General features: G+C 34.5%; 1 protein-coding gene across 3 annotated transcripts; it reads left to right on the forward strand.

Moving 5' to 3' along the window:
- The first annotated feature begins 1,387 nt into the window (after positions 1–1,387).
- On the forward strand, positions 1,388–15,923 carry LOC115963552 (ABC transporter A family member 12-like). 3 transcript variants are annotated; one of them, XR_004085856.1, is made up of 19 exons: positions 1,388–1,669; positions 3,295–3,613; positions 3,829–3,926; positions 4,075–4,186; positions 4,942–5,058; positions 5,192–5,301; positions 7,647–7,808; positions 8,721–8,883; positions 8,971–9,096; positions 9,193–9,276; positions 10,287–10,630; positions 11,695–11,895; positions 13,062–13,171; positions 13,320–13,404; positions 13,945–14,073; positions 14,171–14,276; positions 14,529–14,617; positions 14,872–15,020; positions 15,378–15,463. XR_004085856.1 is itself a non-coding variant. In XM_031082592.1 (18 exons), the coding sequence occupies exons 1-18, from the start codon at positions 1,592–1,594 to the stop codon at positions 15,675–15,677; spliced, it is 2,733 nt and encodes a 910-aa protein (XP_030938452.1). In that variant the 5' UTR covers positions 1,391–1,591; the 3' UTR covers positions 15,678–15,923. The 3 variants fall into 3 exon arrangements, 2 of the variants coding, with proteins under 2 accessions (XP_030938452.1, XP_030938453.1); XM_031082592.1 differs by lacking the exon at positions 14,872–15,020 and having other exon boundaries at positions 1,391–1,669; positions 15,378–15,923; XM_031082593.1 differs by lacking the exon at positions 14,872–15,020 and having other exon boundaries at positions 1,391–1,669; positions 9,061–9,096; positions 15,378–15,923.
- Positions 15,924–19,714: the final 3,791 nt, after the last annotated feature.

Consider the following 19,714-nt stretch of genomic DNA (forward strand, 5'->3'; position numbering starts at 1 on the left):
TGAATTCAAAGAGGTAAATAATGTCATGTTATTCAAAATTTTATTACGTAAAAAAAAAAGGATAATAATTATTTTTGAATGACATGTTATTATATTTACTCTAAAATTTGTAAACTACTAAATCTTTACTATAAATTAGACTCTCTCCAATTCAAAACAAACGAAGAATATCATTTTTTTTTCACATTCAAAAGTACTAGTTGAAATATAAAACTCTTGTGGGTTCCAGTTAGCTCAACTGGTAAAGTATTTAACGATTGTATAAGAGATCTGGGGTTCAATCCCCGCCTACACCAAAAATTGATTGGTGTCTTAGTCTGATGATAAAGAGCTATCATTAGGAGTGGACGTCATAAGTTGAAACTCTCTCAACAAAAAAAAAAAAAAAAATACAAAACTCTTGACATGTAAAACACATAATTAATTATAATGAATTTATGCGTGTAAATAAATATATTATAAATTCTTATTGGAAAATATGCATCGCAGATTTTTTTTTTTTTTTTTACACGTGCCTTTACAAAGTACTTAAAGATGGTTAGGTATAATTATTAATGTCTTTGAAGAAGAGGTAAGCCACTCTGCAAAGCCATGGATGGCTTTTGGGTGCTTTATTCAAGTTTCAACAATTCGCTTTCTTCCAATCCAAACTAGGTTTTGGATGTTGCATAGAGGCATCAATTATATATGGAGTGAGTAATTATATATCACTTTTGGGTGCTTTGAAGAATCCAATCGGCCTTGCATAGGGACATTATATATGGTAATTGCCCATTCCCTTTAATAAAGGTTTTTATTTATTTATAAAAAGTAAAATAAAATATAAAAATGATACTAAATGATATCACAAATTTTATTATATAGAACTTGTAAACTAACGAGCCACCAATCATCATAAATTTATATACCATAGTAAAATTTATATTACTTTAGCATTTTTTGTTTAAATTTCTCACTAGTTACCACCTAAAATTATATTACTTTTAGCATTTTCCGTTTAAATTTCTCACCAGTTACCACCTAAAATGATAAGAGAAAGAAAAATTTGTAGTATCCTATAAAATATTGAGTAAGACTTTGGTACAGTACTTAGGTGTTGTTCCTTAGATTCCCATTTTAAGATTCTGTAATGTGATTTTTTTTTTCTTATAGGATGAAAATGTATTTTTTAGTCAAGTAACCACATGACTAAAATTTTAAGAAGGAAATCTAAAGAATAGTACTTAAGACACTGTACCCAAGTTTTGTCCTAAAATATTTGTCCTCACATTAGTTTTTAAGCTCTATTTACTAAAAGTTGTGGTATCACTCAACGCAAACATAGGTGCATTAGATACGTAAGACAAAACAATATTAAACACTAAAACGTCAACCCATATATCAAGCGAGGGAGATAACCCATATTTTTTTTTTGAGAAACGAGAGATAACCCATATAGCCAAATAGGAAGAGCAAACAGACACAACCCATATAAGTATAAACCATAACTCATGGAAGGAAGAAGCTGAGCTTTTTTGTTTTGGATTGATAGAAGAATAGAGAAAAGCTTCAAAAGGATTTGACGCTCATATTGACTTTTGGGTGCTTTGAAATGGCTGGTCCATCACATGGTCCTGCAAACTTCTGGACTCAGGCCAATGCTTTGCTCAGAAAGAACTTAACGTTCCAGGTCCTCTCTCTCTCTCTCTCTCTCTCTCAATATACAGATACACACATCTTCTTATTTGGGTAGGGATTGATTAAGGTTGAATTTGTGCTCCCATATTCATTTGAACATTAAGTATGCATGCATTGGTTTTTATTTTTTTATTTTTTTTATTTTTTATTTTTTTAATATATATGATAATAGTATGCATGAATTGGTAGTAAAGAATTTAGAAGCTATGACTATGATCCATTATGTCAAATGAAACCTTTGAAAAAGTTTAACTTATCAAATATATTTCTTGGTAACATGTATTTAAATATATCATGAAAAGTCAACAATTGAGGTTTTTATTACCAGGCTGCTATCCATGTAAAAATGATAAAATTGTAATAAAAAAAATGAGGCAATTCAAATTTCATTGATTTTTCAAAAGTGCTCTCAAATTTTTATTTTTTTAATTTTTTTTTCTCCCCTTGATTTGTTGATCATTGGTTTATTTTGGTAAAATTTATTGGCTTTCTTTTAACGACAGTCGTGCTAATTGGGACAACGGAAGCTTTCACACTATTTTGTTTGGCCAAATTATCATGTGTGTGTGAATTATGAACCCTAAGTAACAGAGAAAAAAAATGCATGTAAGCACCGAGAAAATCAATTGCATGAGAGCACCCCAAATTTATGTGGAAAAACTTGTAGTATAGAGGAAAACAATCACAGGAAAAAATATCCGACCAATCCACTATAATCAAATAGATATTATAATACTTAACTTTATATTTAAAAGTCTTGCAACTCAACTAGTTGACACTTCATACCTTCTGCTATGTCCATGACATCTAGGATTCAAAATCCCAAAACTTGAGTTGGAAAAATACAATACAGAACCTCTCTAAGAAAAAATACAAACTCACCACACACACAAATACAAAAAATTAGAACCTATTGAAACCAAGAACACAGTAAGATTTGCACTCTGAAGACTTCAATTCTCTATGATTACTCAAAGAACCTGCCTAGCTAGAGAAAACCCCAGTTAATCTGTGTGTGTCTTGAATAAAAGAAGAATCACGGTTTGCAAACTTTGCACTACCTTCTTTTTCTTAAGACATGACTCTTGACTTTTAGTCTCCTAATGCAAGCAAAAATAGGAGTACTAAAACCCGTAGGCCACGATTATGTTATATGATATGCTCATGTAATAGTTATTACACACACCGTATACACACGCTTGTTTTTAATTGAAATTGTTTTAACTGAAATTGTGAGCGATTTCAGTTAAAAACAAGTGTGTGTAAGAGTTACTTCCCTTTATTTTATGACTAGTTCTCAATTATGTATTTCATAGACATATATTTCAATAGTTGATGGGTAGTGTTGTATAAAGCTAATATGTTACTAATGAAACTTATAAATTATCATATATATATGTTTCTAGGCTTTGCATTGTACAATAACATCTGCCTGTTGTTGTTGGAACTGGATCAATTTTTTTTTGGCATTGGGTCCTTTAGAAGTTAGAAACCCATGTTCCAATTTGTTTGTGCCTTTTCTTTTATCAATCTATATCTTCAAAACTTCAAAAACTTTTTTTTTTGGGTTAATTTTGTTGGTGCTCAACTAATATTTTCATCTTTTGTGTTTTGCAGAAACGAAATATGAAGACAAATATTTTTCTCATTTGCTATCCTGCTTTGCTCTGCATACTAATCGCTGTCCTCCAACATTACTATAATAAAATGGTCCATAATGAAACGGCCAAAGAATGTGACCCAAAAACCAATTCTAGCTGTCCCATTCCTCAGATTCCAGCATTTCCTCCACTGTTACAACTACCCCATTATTCCTATAGTGCAGTCAGAACTGATTTTTTGCCATTTAACGACTTGCCAGATGAGTCATGCAGGAGGAATCGTTCTTGTCCTGCAACTATTCTTCTCACAGGGGATAATCAATCTCTTGGAGAAAGTATACCCTTCTCTCTACCTCAGTGTGTTTACGCATGCACACATGTGTTTTAATTAACATAAATAACTGATTACTTGTGTGAGTGTGTGTACTCGCGCTTATGTGTTTTAATTAACTTAAAGAGCTTATTGCTTCACCTGATCGAATTATGTAATTTTTTTTTTAATAAATGATTTGATCGAACTTACTTTGACTTACTCTGATTGTTTTGATAGTTTTGGCTGGGACTATGATCACAAACTCTCTTAATACCTCTCAAGTTACAGCTAGTTTTGAGAAACATGACTTTGCTAGTCTAGCTAGCAATGTTCTGGTAAGTTGTCTTTCCTCTTCTTTTTTGTCCCTCTTTCTGTTTCTTTTTACCTTCATTTCATGTCCGTCATCACTAGCACATTGTTTATTTTGCTTCTCGATTTCTTGGTAGCTTTTTGCTGCTATTGTGACTTTTGTAATCCTTATAGGGATCGCCACGGAGTCCGCCTCAAGATTTAATTTCTGACGGTTATGGATATTATGGAATCTCTAATGTCCAACGTCAATGCACAGACAACGAGTCTTTATCTGAAATTGAAAGTACGTTGAAAGTATGAATGCTTTTTGTACGTGGTTTTTATTAGGCAGACAGTTTATCTTTACCTTCCATGTCAAACCACACCTGTACACGTGCTTTGCAAATGGCTTTATTTATGAATTTGACACAAAAGAACATGCCTGCATTTTCAAGAATAGTGAGAAGTAAGCTAGAACTTTATTTCATGTATGAAAGTTCCATGCAACAATTATTAGTAGAGGTGCTTCTCACGTATAGCCCTTCCAATTTCTTTTTTGAAAAAAAGAGAAAAGTAAACAGTCATTTAATAGTTATTAATCTTCTAAAATTCCATCCACTAACCATACATTATGTTTTACAAAAGAAAATCATGGCCACTGCTCTCTCTGCAGAGTGCTGGATGGATGAAAAGTTAGCAGATTCATTGATTCATATCATGCAGGTTTAATGAGGGAATCTTCTTTTTGGTGTTTTGAGACTTTAATGGTTAGACTCTGCTATAATTGAACCATCTTTGTATTTTATCCTTGATGTTTTTTTTTTTTTTACTAAAGTCAAATTAGACTAATTGTCTTATGGTGTGTGAGAATTGCTTGTTTGTTTTGTTAGAAGTGGGTCTTATCTAAATCTGGGTGAACTATGCTAGGCCTAAGTTAACAACTTAGTACAATGTTGTTAGATTCACTCTCTCTCTCTCTCACACACAAATCACGGAGACAGAAAGTTGTTTGCACAAAACATACTAATTCTTTGTTAATTTTCCTTGTCTTGAATCCAGTGCAATGTGTTAAAGGTTTGGTTTTATGGCGCAATGATTATACTGTGGTAAATGATGAATTATATAAGGGTTATTATGAAGGGAATCCAGATGGAAAGATTAATGAGATAAGTGCAGGTTAGTCTTGTTGATCTTTCTTGGAATAATCGTTTCTCTTGACTTTACAACTACCTCAGGTGGGCTTATAGTTCAATTATCAAAAATCAAATGAAAATAAGTAGGAAATACTTAAGGTTTGATATTTTCACAGCCTTTGATTTTCTAAACTCAAATGAGGAAAATTTTGATGTGAGCATCTGGTACAATTCAACGCTCAATGATGGTGATTTATTGCTTAATATTCCACGCTCAGTGAATCTGGTAAGTATATGTAACTTGATTATTTGTTGATTTCTTTTGTCATGCCAGTATTTGTTGGTGTCCATTTAATGGCTATGATTTAAAGTGGAGTAAATGTAGGGTCTAGATTGTGCCAACTCATTCCATTTCACTTGGAAATGGAGAGGATCCAAATCCTTTTGTGTTTTGGGCTCTGCCTAGCTCCATTTTGTATTGAATGTTTGCATGTGATTAAGATTGTTATTAGATTATGAAGAAATATGAAACATGGTGAAAGCCTCTTTCTCTCCATACCAAGCAAATTTTGGAACCATCCATCCTCTATTATCTCCTTCTTCCCTTCTCAATCCTCTCCCTTTCCTCTCCTATAAGCAAAGCTTAATAATCCTACTACCATTTTAGTATCATACATACTAGATTTCAAAACATGTAAAATCAATACTTCCATAGAAGACTAGTTATCAAAAGGCTTGGCCTAGTATTAGTGCATAGCCATTGCTGTAATTCATTTGGTTCCAGATCCTAAAATTATATATAAGGGAAAGCAATGCTCATTGCTTGTCCCTTTTTGAATTCCAAAAATGAACTCTTTCTTGCTACAAAAAATGACCTCTACTACTTTTTAGACATTGTCCCAATCTGATTTATCAAGCAAACATCACACTAGACTCATTAACCCAATCTGGTTTATCAAGCAAACATCAAACTGCCACCCACAATTTGTGGTGTGAGTCTTCTGCATTTGAAGAATGATAGAGGGGGGGGGGGGGGGGGGAGAGAAAGCAGGACCAGTACAGCCAAGTTGAACTATGTAGTGGCATTGATTCCAAAGGCAAAAAAATTACAATCCCCTTGTTGGTTTCATAATTCTAAAATTCCTTCATGTACAGTTCAACTAAGATGTGACTAATATTTGATAGAATTGGTTTATAAACCCTACCTTGCTCCAAATCTAACTGTTACCACCTCATGTATTTAGCACATTCCAGTGGGGGTGGCTACCAAAAAAATTACATCACTAAATAGTATCTACTATCTTCTTGTTTACATCAAGGAGAAGCATGTCCTATACATATTTGTGAAAAATGCACAATTACAATTTTCACTGCACCATTTAATTGACTTAATGAGCTTCTTTTAGTGGTTTACTTGGTCATGTCATATTAGGGACATCATACCCCCTGATTTGGCTACAAAATGATATAAAATGCTATTATCTTTTTATAACATGATTGTACTATTTCTTAGTTTTGGAATTATACTTTTCATGACTAATATGGCACTCCTATTAGAAACAAGGTTTCCTTAAGAATTAAGATCGTTTATTGCACTAATCCAGTTCCAACAATTTAGATCCGAATTTTACAGCTTAGTCAAATTTAAGCTAACTATTGGAATTAAGCCCAAATGTTTAATCGATTAACCAACTAACGTAAGCATGCATGGAAAAACACAAAAACAAACCCAAACACAGAAAATCAATCACCCACAAGAACATTGAAGTGTTTACGAAGATGAAAACCAGAGAATTGGGTAGAAAAACCTCTCTAGGCCGTCACAACACCAAACAGTCCATTAATGAGAACAGTTGCAGTACATATTACTTACAAAACCCTCCAAGCTGAGTTGTAACTATGTACTCAAGCCTCCGACTCCTGCTAGCAACCCATTCCTTGAATCCTTTCTTCTCACTAGACTTTGGATTCACAGTTGAGCCTCCAATTGCAATCTCCAAGTCTTCTTGGCAAATCTGGGCTTGCTCCAATGATTCCCAAGCTCTAATCAACACCAAAACTCTAAAGGTTGTAATGGGTGTGATGGTTTTAATCTCCTCTCATGAAATTGGACAATTAGAGAGGGAGAAGGTAGAGAGATTGATAAGGGTTTAAGCTCTAGGGTTTATGGGTTCTCTCTAGCTCTTCAGATGGGAATTGGGTGTAGAAATTCATAGGAAATGTTATCTTAAATAGTGAGGGTAAGGATTAGAATAGCAGAGAAAAAAATAACAAAATTGTCTTTGGTTTGTAAAACTCTGCACGTACAAGAGAGAGCCAAACTCTCAGGTTCAACTGATTTTCAAATTCTGTTTTTGTATCTCTTTTTGCCTGACACTACCAACTTCATACAAGTGAAATTTTGCAGCACTTCACCTCATAAACCCAATACAAATAAAACCCCACAGGGTTACATGAATACACATAGAGTTACGAATAAAAATTTACATTGCAATTTGTCATGGAATTAGCCAACAACTAAGAGTCCTAACGAAGGTACATGAACATTTTTTTGTGTCAATATATATTCTAATGTTTGCATCAAATGACAAACTATCCTAGTTGCTGAAATGTCGTAATGCTTGTTGACAGGCATCCAATGCCTACCTTCGTTCTCAGCGAGGGCCTGGAACACAAATGCTATTTGAGTTTGTCAAAGGCATGCACCCAGAAACAAACCAGGTTGCCCACGTGGATTTTGCTTCTTATTTAGGTCCTCTCTTCTTCACATGGGTTGTTCTACAGTTATTCCCTGTAAGTTTGTGACCTTTTGTTGCTTGCATTATAACTGTTTGACTTGTCCATAAGGTTTTCTTTTTCTTACAAATGTTGTTAGAGTTTGCACCTATTAAACCCCATTACCAATTATAGTCGGGAAAAAGGCCCTGTCTGCCCGATCATTAGTTGATCATAATTTGATTTTCCCCCCCTGTATGTGCAGATGCTATAAACAGCTAGATCTTTTTTTTTTTTTTCTTAATTAGTCGTAATTCACTTGATAAGTTTCATGCTTAGGAATTCTAAAGATGGACTTGGTGATGCACTTTTTAGACTTTAGTAGACTACTTATACTGTAATATTCTAGTTTTGGAAATGACCAACAATACATGATATTGATGTTGATGCCACTCCAAGTCTGGAAAGCTGAATGTGCACCGATAAAAAGAAAGATGTATGTGTGGAAGGTTCAAAGTGCAAAAAAATGGATTCAGAATTGTTTTACAAGTTGGATATATCTGAGGTCATGTTGACAAATTGATCATTTTCAGTGCACATAATTTTGCATATGAGGAGGAAGGCCTTTATACAAAGCTACTGTACATGGTGAAGTCAAGTAGTGAAAACAATAATGATATGTGAGAGGAGAAGAGAAGCATAATTTCCAGAATAATTCTTCTATTCTAAATCATTCAAACTCTAGATCTATGTTTATCTGTGTTACAGTGACATTTCCTTGCAATCCTAGGATCAGGCATTGAGTGGTATGTATTAACCTTTTGTTGGAGGTCCTTGTTACAATATCTTATGTTTCTTTCTTGAGAGGTGTGGTTAATGATTGAATCTAACATCTGTTTTCTTTTTCATTTTTTTTTTTTTAAACTTTTTGGCTATAGATTTCGCCCTCCATGATTACAGATATTTTTAACATTTTTCTTAATAATGTAGGTTGCTTTGAAATCATTGGTTTATGAGAAACAACGGAAACTAAGAATCATGATGAAAATGCATGGGCTTGGTGATTGGCCTTATTGGATGATTTCCTACCTTTACTTTCTTTTTGTATCTTCAATTTACATGTTGATTTTTGTAGCATCTGGTGCACTTCTAGGTAAGAGTGCAAGCCAATTACAAACTTGCTTTTTTCCCCCTTTAATTTGTTATAATGTTGCTAAAATGTAGGTTATATCTATTGCAGGGTTACAATTTTTTCAATTGAACGACTTCGGCATTCAGTTTGTCTTTTATTTCATATATATAAACTTACAAATTTCGTTCGCCTTTCTAGGAGCTACATTGTTTTCAAATGTTAAGACTGCTACAGGTTTGAGATTTACTATATTGGTGGGTAAAATCTCTATATCCAATTAAAAGATTAACTAACTAACACAGGGTCATGTTTGAAATTTGATGCTTGCAGTGGTAGCATACATATGTGTCTTTGGAACAGGGTTCTTAGCAAGATTTCTTTTCCAGTCTTTTGTTGAAAGTAACTCATTTCCGAGTAAGTGGCAGAAATTGTGAGAAAGAAGACCTATTATCTCATTCATAGGGCTTCATAAATATACCTTTGATTTTTATGGCTTCAACACGATGTTTTCTTTAGCGAAAGCTCATCTTTCAATTGATGGCCCTTTAGAGGAGATAATTAATCTTATACAGCAAAAGCTTGATATCTAGGAATTTTCTTGCAGATTGTCACTCTTTTGTACATTAGAGGCAGCCTTTGTTGTCAGAGACAATAAAAATGTCTAAAAGAATTGTTTTTCGTTTGGGTTGCTTGTGAATAGATATTTATATAGGTTATAAAAGTGCATGGACAATGAGAACCCTAGGCTTCTCTTTCTGTTAGATTGAACTGATGAAAACTTTTAAACTGAAAATTTTCTGATTTGCGTGGGTTCTTTAAAAAATCATGCATTAGTACCTTTTGAAGACCCATTAAAACATAGAAGTATTGAAAACTTTTGTAAATGAATTGTATGGTTGGGGCAGAGTTCCAATGGATGATCAAATCCCTATGCTAGGCAATACTTAATCGGGGCAAGAACAATGCTACTTTCTTTTTCTTGAAAATAGAATTGAAGTGGAGTGGCTTACACATTAAACTAGTTCAGTAAAGTTATTTTACTTTTAAGAATTGAAACCTATAGCAAAAATGTAAATATTTGACCCTCTAGTTTAGTCTCATCTATGTGGATTTCCTGCCAATAGTGGAGGCAAGGTGGAACCTTTGCATAATACTAGCATTAGCTGTAAATGTTTGAACATCCATGTTCAGGAGAGTGGAGGAATGTGGACATCTGCTCAGGTTGAATTTGTTCGTTTGACTCGAGTAATATACTAGGTTTAGTTTCTTTAGAAAACATGTAGAATCGTGTGTTGGTTTTGAATCATGCTGAATTATTTGGTAGCTTAGATATTTTTCTTTTAGTGTTGTCTACATTGTTTCAACCCTTTGCAAGAATCTTTTCCACCAACTCTAATCATTCTGAGGCTAATTTTTGGTTGCAGAAATGTGGGTTATGGTAATGGAGATATATCCAGGCTTTTCTCTATATCGTGGGATATATGAGTTTGCACAATATATTATCTTGGAAGGTGGGATGCGGTGGGAAGATTTAAATGATAGTGAAAATGGGATGAAAGAGGTCTTGATTATCATGTCCCTGGAGTGGTTGGTGGTGCTTTTTGCTGCATATGGTATGGATGTAGTTGTGTCACTAGGAAGTGGGGTTGGAAGAAGGCAATCTCAAAATTCTCGAATGAATCCTCTCTCATTTTTTTGGAAGCCTAATTTACAACATAAGGACTCTAGACTTCATGTTCAGATGGATAATGCTGATGTTATCCAAGAGGTAACTTTCTCTTTTTTTTCTAATTTATATACTAAATTTCTCACCACCGACAGTATAGAGTTTTGAAGAAGCTTTGTTAGCACTTAGTAAATAGTCATAAAACCTGTATATATAAAATATAATCATTTTTTGATCCTGTGTTTTATCTGCAAGGTGTGGTAGGCATTGCCTTAGATCTCATGGAGATAGGTTTCTTGAGATTTGTTGCTATATAAGTTTTGTTAGAATAATAAATTTAACACTCAAGAAGAAAGTATCAAATACTTTGCAATAAATCTCATCACACTCAAGTAGAATACACAAAAGAGTTATCAATAAAAAGAATTGTTATTTATACTTATAATATTACACATACGCTACTATTCACTATTTCACTCATTGCTTTCTATTCCCTACACTTTCATTTGCTTTCTTGCCACACTTGTGGGATTGCTTGATATATTATGTGGGAATGACTATGTATAGAATACATTCAAGACTACCTATACTTCACTTCATAGACAACAAAGGAGACAAGGAATTTATATCCTATCACCTAGGAAGGAAAATAAAGCTATGCTAAAGTTGCAAATTTTGAATTCAAAGCAAGAAAAGTCAACTTTTCTTCCTTTGGAACTCCATCTCCATGTGTTAGTTTTCTTTCACAATTTGAATGTGAAAGACAACCCACCAAATGCAAAATGTTTTAAGGTAAACTACTACCCAATGTTGGTGATGAATCTTACAAGGTTGAAAAATTAAAAAGTTCCAGATTGTTTGTCAATTCAATCTCATGATGAGTTTTTATTTTTTATTTATATATATATATATATATATATTTTTTTTTTTATATGCCTTGGTCAGAAATTTGTTCTCTTCATTTTTTTTTCCATCCTTGCCCCTTCCCTAGGTTCATACCATGTGATAGAGATGATTGTTGCAATAAAATTTTGTTAATTGAATAGAAATTTTGGGAAGAGTATCTTATACAATCCCTGAAATTGTTGTGAAATCTGTCTTACTCAATGAATTGACATAACTCAGTTATACACATTAATGATAAATTCAAATTTATCCATTTCCAGAGGGAGAAGGTTGACCAATTGCTCCATGAATCAAGCACAAGCCATGCCATTGTTTGTGACAACCTCCAAAAGATATACCCAGGAAGAGATGGAAACCCTGAAAAACTTGCAGTGCAAGGACTATATCTTGCTATGCCTCGAGCGGAATGCTTTGGTGTTCTTGGTCCCAATGGTGCAGGCAAAACCTCTTTTATCAGTATGGTCAGTATACAAAATTCTGTCATGTAAATTTTTTGGAATTTGCATACATGTTTTCCTGTTGGTGGAAGCAAATAGAAAATACTTTCAAAGGGGCTTCTTTTGAAGCATTTACCTTTCTTGAATCCTAAACAGGAACTATTTAATGTCGAGGATAGATTAAAGATACAAAGTTTACCTTGAAAAACTAGGAAGTAGCAATAAATTTATTTAATTGTAATTATACACTCTTTGGCATTTACTTTATACTTGCTTGTTGTAACGACTCAAGAAAAAGCACAAGCCATATCTGTGTTATACCTCAAAAGGACTAATTACAATTGAGGCTCCTTGTAATTGTTAATAAAACCTAAATCTATCTAGTAAATAATTGATATGGGACTCATCACACACCCACACACATCACACAATCAATCAAATTGAGGGATCACAATCTCCCCCACTTAAATCCCTAACGTCCTCGTTAAGGCCCACTTTGTGGGGTAGTGTCTCCGATCCCACACGGGATTGATGAGCCGGCTCTGATACCATATGTAATGACCCAAAGAAAAGCACTAGCCACATCTGCGCTATACCTCAAAAGGACTAATTACAATTGAGATTCCTTGTAATTGTTAATAAAACCCAAATCTATCCAGTAAATAACCGATGTGGGACTCATCATACACCCACACACATCACACAATCAATCAAATTGAGGTATCACAATCTCTCCCATTTAAATCCTTAACGTCTTCGTTAAGGCCCACTTTGTGGGGTAGTGTCTCCGATCTCACACGGGATTGACGAGCCGGCTCTGATACCATATGTAATGACCCAAAGAAAAGTACTAGCCACATCTGCGCTGTACCTCAAAAGGACTAGTCACAATTAAAGCTCCTTGTAGTTATTAATAAAGCCCTAATAAAGCCCAGATCTACTTAATATTAGATCTGGGCTTTATTAATAACTACAAGAAGTCTCAATTGTGACTAGTTCTTTTGAGGTATAGCACAGATGTGGCTAGCGCTTTTCCTTGGGTCGTTACACTTGTACTTGATATTCTCTTGGATTTGATTCCAAGATGTCTTGCTTCATGGGGTAATATTTTGGGTTTTAATCACTTTTGTTAGGGAAGTTAATTCATCTTTTGTAGCAATATTTAGGAGTTAACACGCATCTGTTGACAGATGATTGGACTTATAAAGCCAACCTCTGGTACTGCATTTGTTCAAGGCCTTGATATACGGACTCATATGGATCAAATATACACCAGCATGGGTGTATGCCCACAGGATGAGTAAGCTAGATCATTCTCCTGTTGTTTCAAGGAAACCTTTTGTTTTCTTTTTTTAGTTTAAACTTCCATTTTGGTTTGTTTGCTTTGAATTTGTAAGTCCATGAATTTTCTTATATATATATGTATTTTTTTGCTCCTTGGATGACAGCCTTCTTTGGGAAACACTAACAGGGAGGGAGCATTTACTATTTTATGGAAGACTTAAGAACCTTAGAGGTTCTGCATTAACACAAGTAAGTCAATGTTACTTTCACTCTTAGTTTGTTAAATGAAGGTTCATTTGTAATTGAGAGCCATAGATTCATGAGGGAGGGCATTCTAGCATTGCGACTGGAATTTGAGTGAGGCCCCATATGTTTTGACTGATTGTTATTACTTACAAATGCTCAAGGTAGGAAAAGTGACTTGATATATGATAATTGCACTAGTTAAGCTAAATTTGAAATGTGAATTTTACAATTTTTTGAAAAGTAGAAAGGAAAGAGGGGGGACAGGGGAATGTCATGGGTGCTATGCTAAGTATCAATTTGTTGGTGTCTTGATAACTCTGACATAAAATGAAGGTAATTTTGTGGACTCTGTATATGGCTGTGTCCAGTATATGGATAGCTTAGTTTGTGTGTGTGTGTGTGTGTGTGTGAGTGTGTGTGAAAGAGGGAGAGAAAGCAAGAATAGAGTATTATGATAAAGCTGCTACAATGCATTATTTTTCTGGTCATCTTCAACATGACATGTTTTGAGTTCTGTTGTCCATTCCTTTGCTCTGTCTTCAGGCAGTAGAAGAATCTCTTAAGAGTCTCAACCTATTTCACGGAGGAGTTTCTGACAAACAAGCTGGAAAATATAGCGGTGGTATGAAAAGGAGGCTAAGTGTAGCCATTTCATTAATTGGGGATCCCAAAGTATGTCTTAATTTTTATTTCACTTTACTTTGCTGCTTATTCCATTTTGGTATTTATCTTATGTTGTTTATGATGTAATCCTTGGGAATTTTGCAAGGTTGTCTACATGGATGAACCAAGTACTGGATTAGATCCAGCTTCAAGGAACAACTTATGGAGTGTTGTGAAGAAAGCAAAACAAGATCGAGCTATCATTCTAACAAGTTCTCTCTCTCTCTCACCCCAAAAAAATAAAAGAAACCAATTATTGCTGATGCTGTATCATTTAGACACTTGGAACTGCAGTTTTATAGGCTTGTAAATGATTAATAAAAAATAAAAATAAAAAACTGTTGGCCTCCTTGCCCTACTATATGGTTCCATTGGATCTAAACTTGTCTTGCTAGACAAAAGCATAAGGGCTTTATTTTTTTCCTTGATACCATCACTAATGAAACTTGTATACATGGTTTCAGCTCATTCAATGGAAGAGGCAGAGTTTCTATGTGACCGATTAGGATTTTTTGTTGATGGCAGCTTGCGGTGCATAGGAAACCCAAAAGAGGTACCATAATAACATGTATTCATAGAGTTTTATTTTTGGGTGAAGTTATGCACAAACAGAGCTAGTGGTCCTCAATGGATTTTCCTGTTGTTGATCTTTACTTATCTAACTTCTCTCTAGATGGAAAGATGCATATGATAAAAACTTAATAATGCATTATAGTTTTAGTATCTGAGAAGCATTGAAAAGCAAGCAAGCTAACTGGATGTGCACTGCTGACTAAAAATCCTGAATTAATTTGATTTGTATTGAAGTACTCAACAACAATTGTCACAATCAGCACCAACAGTCAAATTAGTATAAGCTACAAAATTCCTGTTTCAAAGCTTGAGGGTTTTTTATAACACCAACATGTTGTATTTACCTCCCAATGGGCGCTCAGCAGTCAGCACTATCCATGGAGGTAGCCATCTCTTATCTCTTAAACCCCTCTTTTTTGGGCTCCTAATCTGTTCTTAAATGACAAAAGACTTTACTAGTTAGGCTAGCTGACAGCCATCATTTTCCCCATTCAAATTCATTCTTGAGACTTTTTGTACCACCAATGCAATGCTCTTCCCTGTGTCATCTTGACTTTGAGTATCTTGCTATGGTTTGAACCACCTTTGTCCCAGTTCAAGGGCTCTAACATCCCACAAGCCTACAACTGTTTAGCAGTTTTTTTGTTTTTTGTTTTTGTTTTTTTCCCTTATAAAATTGCAAATGAACAAGTGGATTCTTCATAACACTTTATAATTGGGATTTATACTGTTTTTGACAGCTGAAGGCTAGATATGGAGGGTCTTATGTGTTTACAATTACAACATCTTCGGATCATGAAGAAGAAGTGGAGAACATGGTGCAACATCTTTCACCAAGTGCCAACAAGGTATACCAATTATCCGGAACCCAGAAGTTTGAGATACCAAAAAGTGAGGTCAGAATTGCAGATGTATTCCAAGCAGTTGAGACTGCAAAGAGCAAGTTCACTGTTTTTGCTTGGGGTTTGGCTGACACAAATATGGAGGATGTTTTTATCAAGGTTTCACGTGAGGCCCATCAATCCAACTCTTTGACATGATTGTTCAGTGATTCCTGCAATTTACTTTGATACCAATCTTATTTTCAAACAATTAGTTCCCCTTGTGGTTTAAATGTAGTCATTGTATGGTAATTAAGCATTTTCTCTGCAGTTCACCCTTCTTTTTTTCTCTTTTTTCTTTTTGATATAATTATATTTGTTGTCCCTTCATTGCTAAGGGTTCTTCATGCAATCAAGGTGGCATTTCAAAGCCATGAATAGAAAAATCAAGATTAGCATTCAGCAGTTCAAAATGCCCTGCAAAACAAAAGCTTTGGTTCTGTGGTCTGTGGGACATCAAATATGGCCAGTATGAGTTTCAGTACACCAGGATATGATGCAACAGTGTACAGAAAAAAAAAAATTTAACATAATTTCTTTTCTCATCCGTCAATCTCTCAAGTAATCAATGATTTTAACATTGTCAATGCAGTAGAAGTTCTTCACTGAATTCTTCAAGATCTATTGGACAAAGAAAACAAAGAAAAGTGATCCGCAGAAGAAGAGTTAGAACATGCCAACAAAGATAGAGGATAGAAAGAAAACAAGAGGGAAAGGTGTGAATTGAGTAAAATAGCATGCATGAAACTTTGTTTGAGTTCAAAGGAAGGGAAGATATTAAATTAAGTGAGGTCTCAATTTGTTAAATTGGGACGCCACTTCACGTGTGAATCATTGCATCCACTTATTGGGGAGGTCTCACTTAACTCAAAAGTTTAGGTTTATAAATTTGGATTCAATTATATTATCTTAATTAATTTCTCAAATTCTGTAAGGTTGAATTTAATCAACCATCTTATTGGTTTTATTCCGTGCCAAATTTGCTTGTATTTCAGCATTTAGTAACCCTGTATTTAGGTGGGTTGTGTTGTAAGGGTAGTGAGTGAGATAGAGTGTTGAATGCTCAAGAGTGTGCAAGAAAACAGAGACTCGCGGCTGGATCTCGTGGATGACTTGCGGCTACAAGCCGCCAGATGTAGCACACGAGTCAAGCATGCCAGAAGGTGAACAGTCATGCTAGCTAGAGCATTACAGAACAAAACAGGACAACTGGTCATACGGTTATCTCGCGACTCAGTCAAGTCGCAAGGCCAAGCTGCGAGCCAGCCCTGTTTTGAAAAACCTGACGTTTCACATTCCTCTCTCACCCTAGTATATATCCCCCTTATACCCACAAAAGAAAGAGAGCTTCCAGAGAGAAACTCTAGAGTAAAACAAGATTGATTCACCTACAATCTATACATTAGAATCTCTTCAAATTCCTCAACTCTCTTCCTCTCCATTGTCAAACCCTTGAGAGGCATTTTACCAAAATCTTGTTCTCACCATATTCATTACTGTGAGAGGGCTGTTTGGTGTTCTGAGAAGTAGTTAGGAAGGAACCAATCTACATTAGTTGATGCTATGGTCTAGTAGCGGAATCCGGGAAGTTAGAAAAGAAAAAAGTTCGGCGCAACCTCGTTGGAGCAAGAAGTTTGGAGGGTTTAGGTGCACTGGGTAGATTAGGCTTGGAGGGTTTATTGCTGTCCATGTATCCCAACTACATTTTCTAGTGGATTGTTTACCGCTTGGAGGGCGGCGGAGAGGTTTTACGCTGAGGGCTTCGGTTTCCTCTTCTATAACACATCGTGTGTTGTCTTTGTGTTTGCATCTTCCTTCCCTTTTTATCTTTGCCTTTTATTATCTGCTGTGGGTTGTGATTTTAATTTGGCTTAGATTGTTTTTCCAATTCTATATTATAGTTTTTGTTCATTTTCCGCACACTAGTTGTTTGATATAAAACTTGAATTGGTTAATTTATAAATTGGGGGTCTAAACGTTCAATGGTGTTTTTACACTATTTGAACTTTCAAATTCCTCCATATAAAACTTCTACTCACACTTGTATATTCAACATTGGAAGGGATATTTGAACCCTTGATGTTTGGGAGATATTAAAAAGTGCCAACCAATTGAGTTATAAGACTCTTGGCCTGTTATTTCAATATGTAATTTTTTTACTATTTCTATTAACGTTGTTTTGCTCTTCCTCTACATTTTTTTTTCTTGTTCTATGAACTTGAATCAACTCACTCTTTCTCATTTTTACATTAATCGCTTTCCTCTAAACATTAGCAAATCATAAAAAGTGACTCTCCTTCATCTTTTCATCAATAAGGGTATGTTGTGAACATTGTGAAATAATCTATGTATGCAAGGCTAAAGAATAAAGAAGAGAAAATAGTACACAATGAAATTTACGTAGTTCGGCAATAAGCCTACGTCCATGAGAGGTGATAGAATAAAGTTTCACTATAGTTTTGGAAATTACAACAATAGCTTGAAGACACTTTTACACAAACCCAAATCTCAAATACATCCTTGGTTCTCTCACAAATATATAGAGAAAACCTATTGTATTTAGACAAAAGTTTTAGGACACTCTAGCTTCCTATCTATGGCGCACACAGAGAGAAGAAGCTGATTCTCTTTGCTATCTCACATAGGAGCTCTTGTCTACTCCAACTCTTCACTAGGGCTAATGTGGCGCAACTGATGACGTCAGTGGACCGAGTTTTGGCGTGTGGAAGCGCGTGAAGAGGATTGGTGACATGTGGTGGCACGTGATATTAACGCCGAGAATTGTAGCAGCGCGTGGAGGTGCGTGAAAGGTCCAATGAAGACGATATTTTCATAGAAAGGCAAATCGAAGGGATTACTTTCTGATGGTGCAATCTGTGGTCTGATCGGAGAAGCGAAAGTGGTGGTGGCAGCAAGGTAGTGGTCTTTGATGTACTGGAGTCGCGGCGGCACACCAAAGGATTAGAGCAGTGGCTCTAATATAATGTTAGAAATACTAAATAATTGTATTGTATTTCTCAAATGAAAGAATATACATAAGTGTCTTTATATATGAGGCATATGAGTGCAGTACAAGTAAGAGTGTAGTACAAGAATGTGTACTATACAAGTAATCTAGTTGGGCCTAAAGCTCACAACACTATACACGTTAACACATACAAATCCAATAGCTCCACCAACCATTTCCATGGTTTTGATAATTAAGAAATATCAAATTACATTGTTTTGATCTTATGGAATAACAACTCAACTCTTCAAAGAAAAGTTTCAAAATCAAAAACATAATTGTCTATGCTGCGATTACTTGAGCCCTATTAAGGATTCTACTGATACTAATCATCATACTAGTTTGAGTTCAAATACAAGAGATAGAGATAAAAACATATCCAGCAACCAAACCAAATAAAAGTCCCAAGTCTGTAGAAGTTTATCCTTAGTGATAAGATAATCAAGTTGTATCTTAGGTGATGAGGTTGTTTGCAAATCAATGAACATTTAAAAAAGATTAAAAAAATCAAGTAAGTAAAATTGGAACACAAGATACAAAGTACCTAAACTAAAAATAATTAGAAGTTCTTTTCAAGAAATTTGTGGTCTTGTTGTAGTTGTCTGATCCTATTTGTAGCTACTGCTATGAATATTTTTGCTTGAACATTTTGTTAAAAAGGATGAGGAAAGTGATAGGTTTTATTTAGGGAAGAAAAAAACTAACCAAAATAAGAAAAGTATAGAAAGATGGAGATGGTGGAAATATACAAGGAATTGCATAGAAAAAGGAATTACAATGAAAAATGAAAAACTTAATAAGGAGAGAGAAAAAGAGACACAAGAAGCATTTAATAAGGAGAGAAATAATGCGAATGCTATTAATTTGGTAAATATGTAATGATATAATAATGGATAACAATTTTTTATTTTTAACCATTCAATCTTTTAGGAATCTACAACTTAAAAATGGTGTAACTCCACAAGTGTAACTTGAATCTCTCTCTCTCTCTCTCTCTCTCTCTCTCTCTCTCTCTCTCTCTCTTTATATATATATACATACATATATATATATATATATATATATCAAAACACCAAAAACAATAAAATTATATATTTGTAAAAATAAAGAGATAGAAATTACTTTTAGAAATTGTTTTATTTTTAAGGAGAACTAATTATGCTACAATAAAATTGAGTAAATAAATTAT

The sequence above is a fragment of the Quercus lobata genome, chromosome 10 (genome assembly GCF_001633185.2).
Source record: "Quercus lobata isolate SW786 chromosome 10, ValleyOak3.0 Primary Assembly, whole genome shotgun sequence".
Lineage (NCBI taxonomy): Eukaryota > Viridiplantae > Streptophyta > Magnoliopsida > Fagales > Fagaceae > Quercus > Quercus lobata.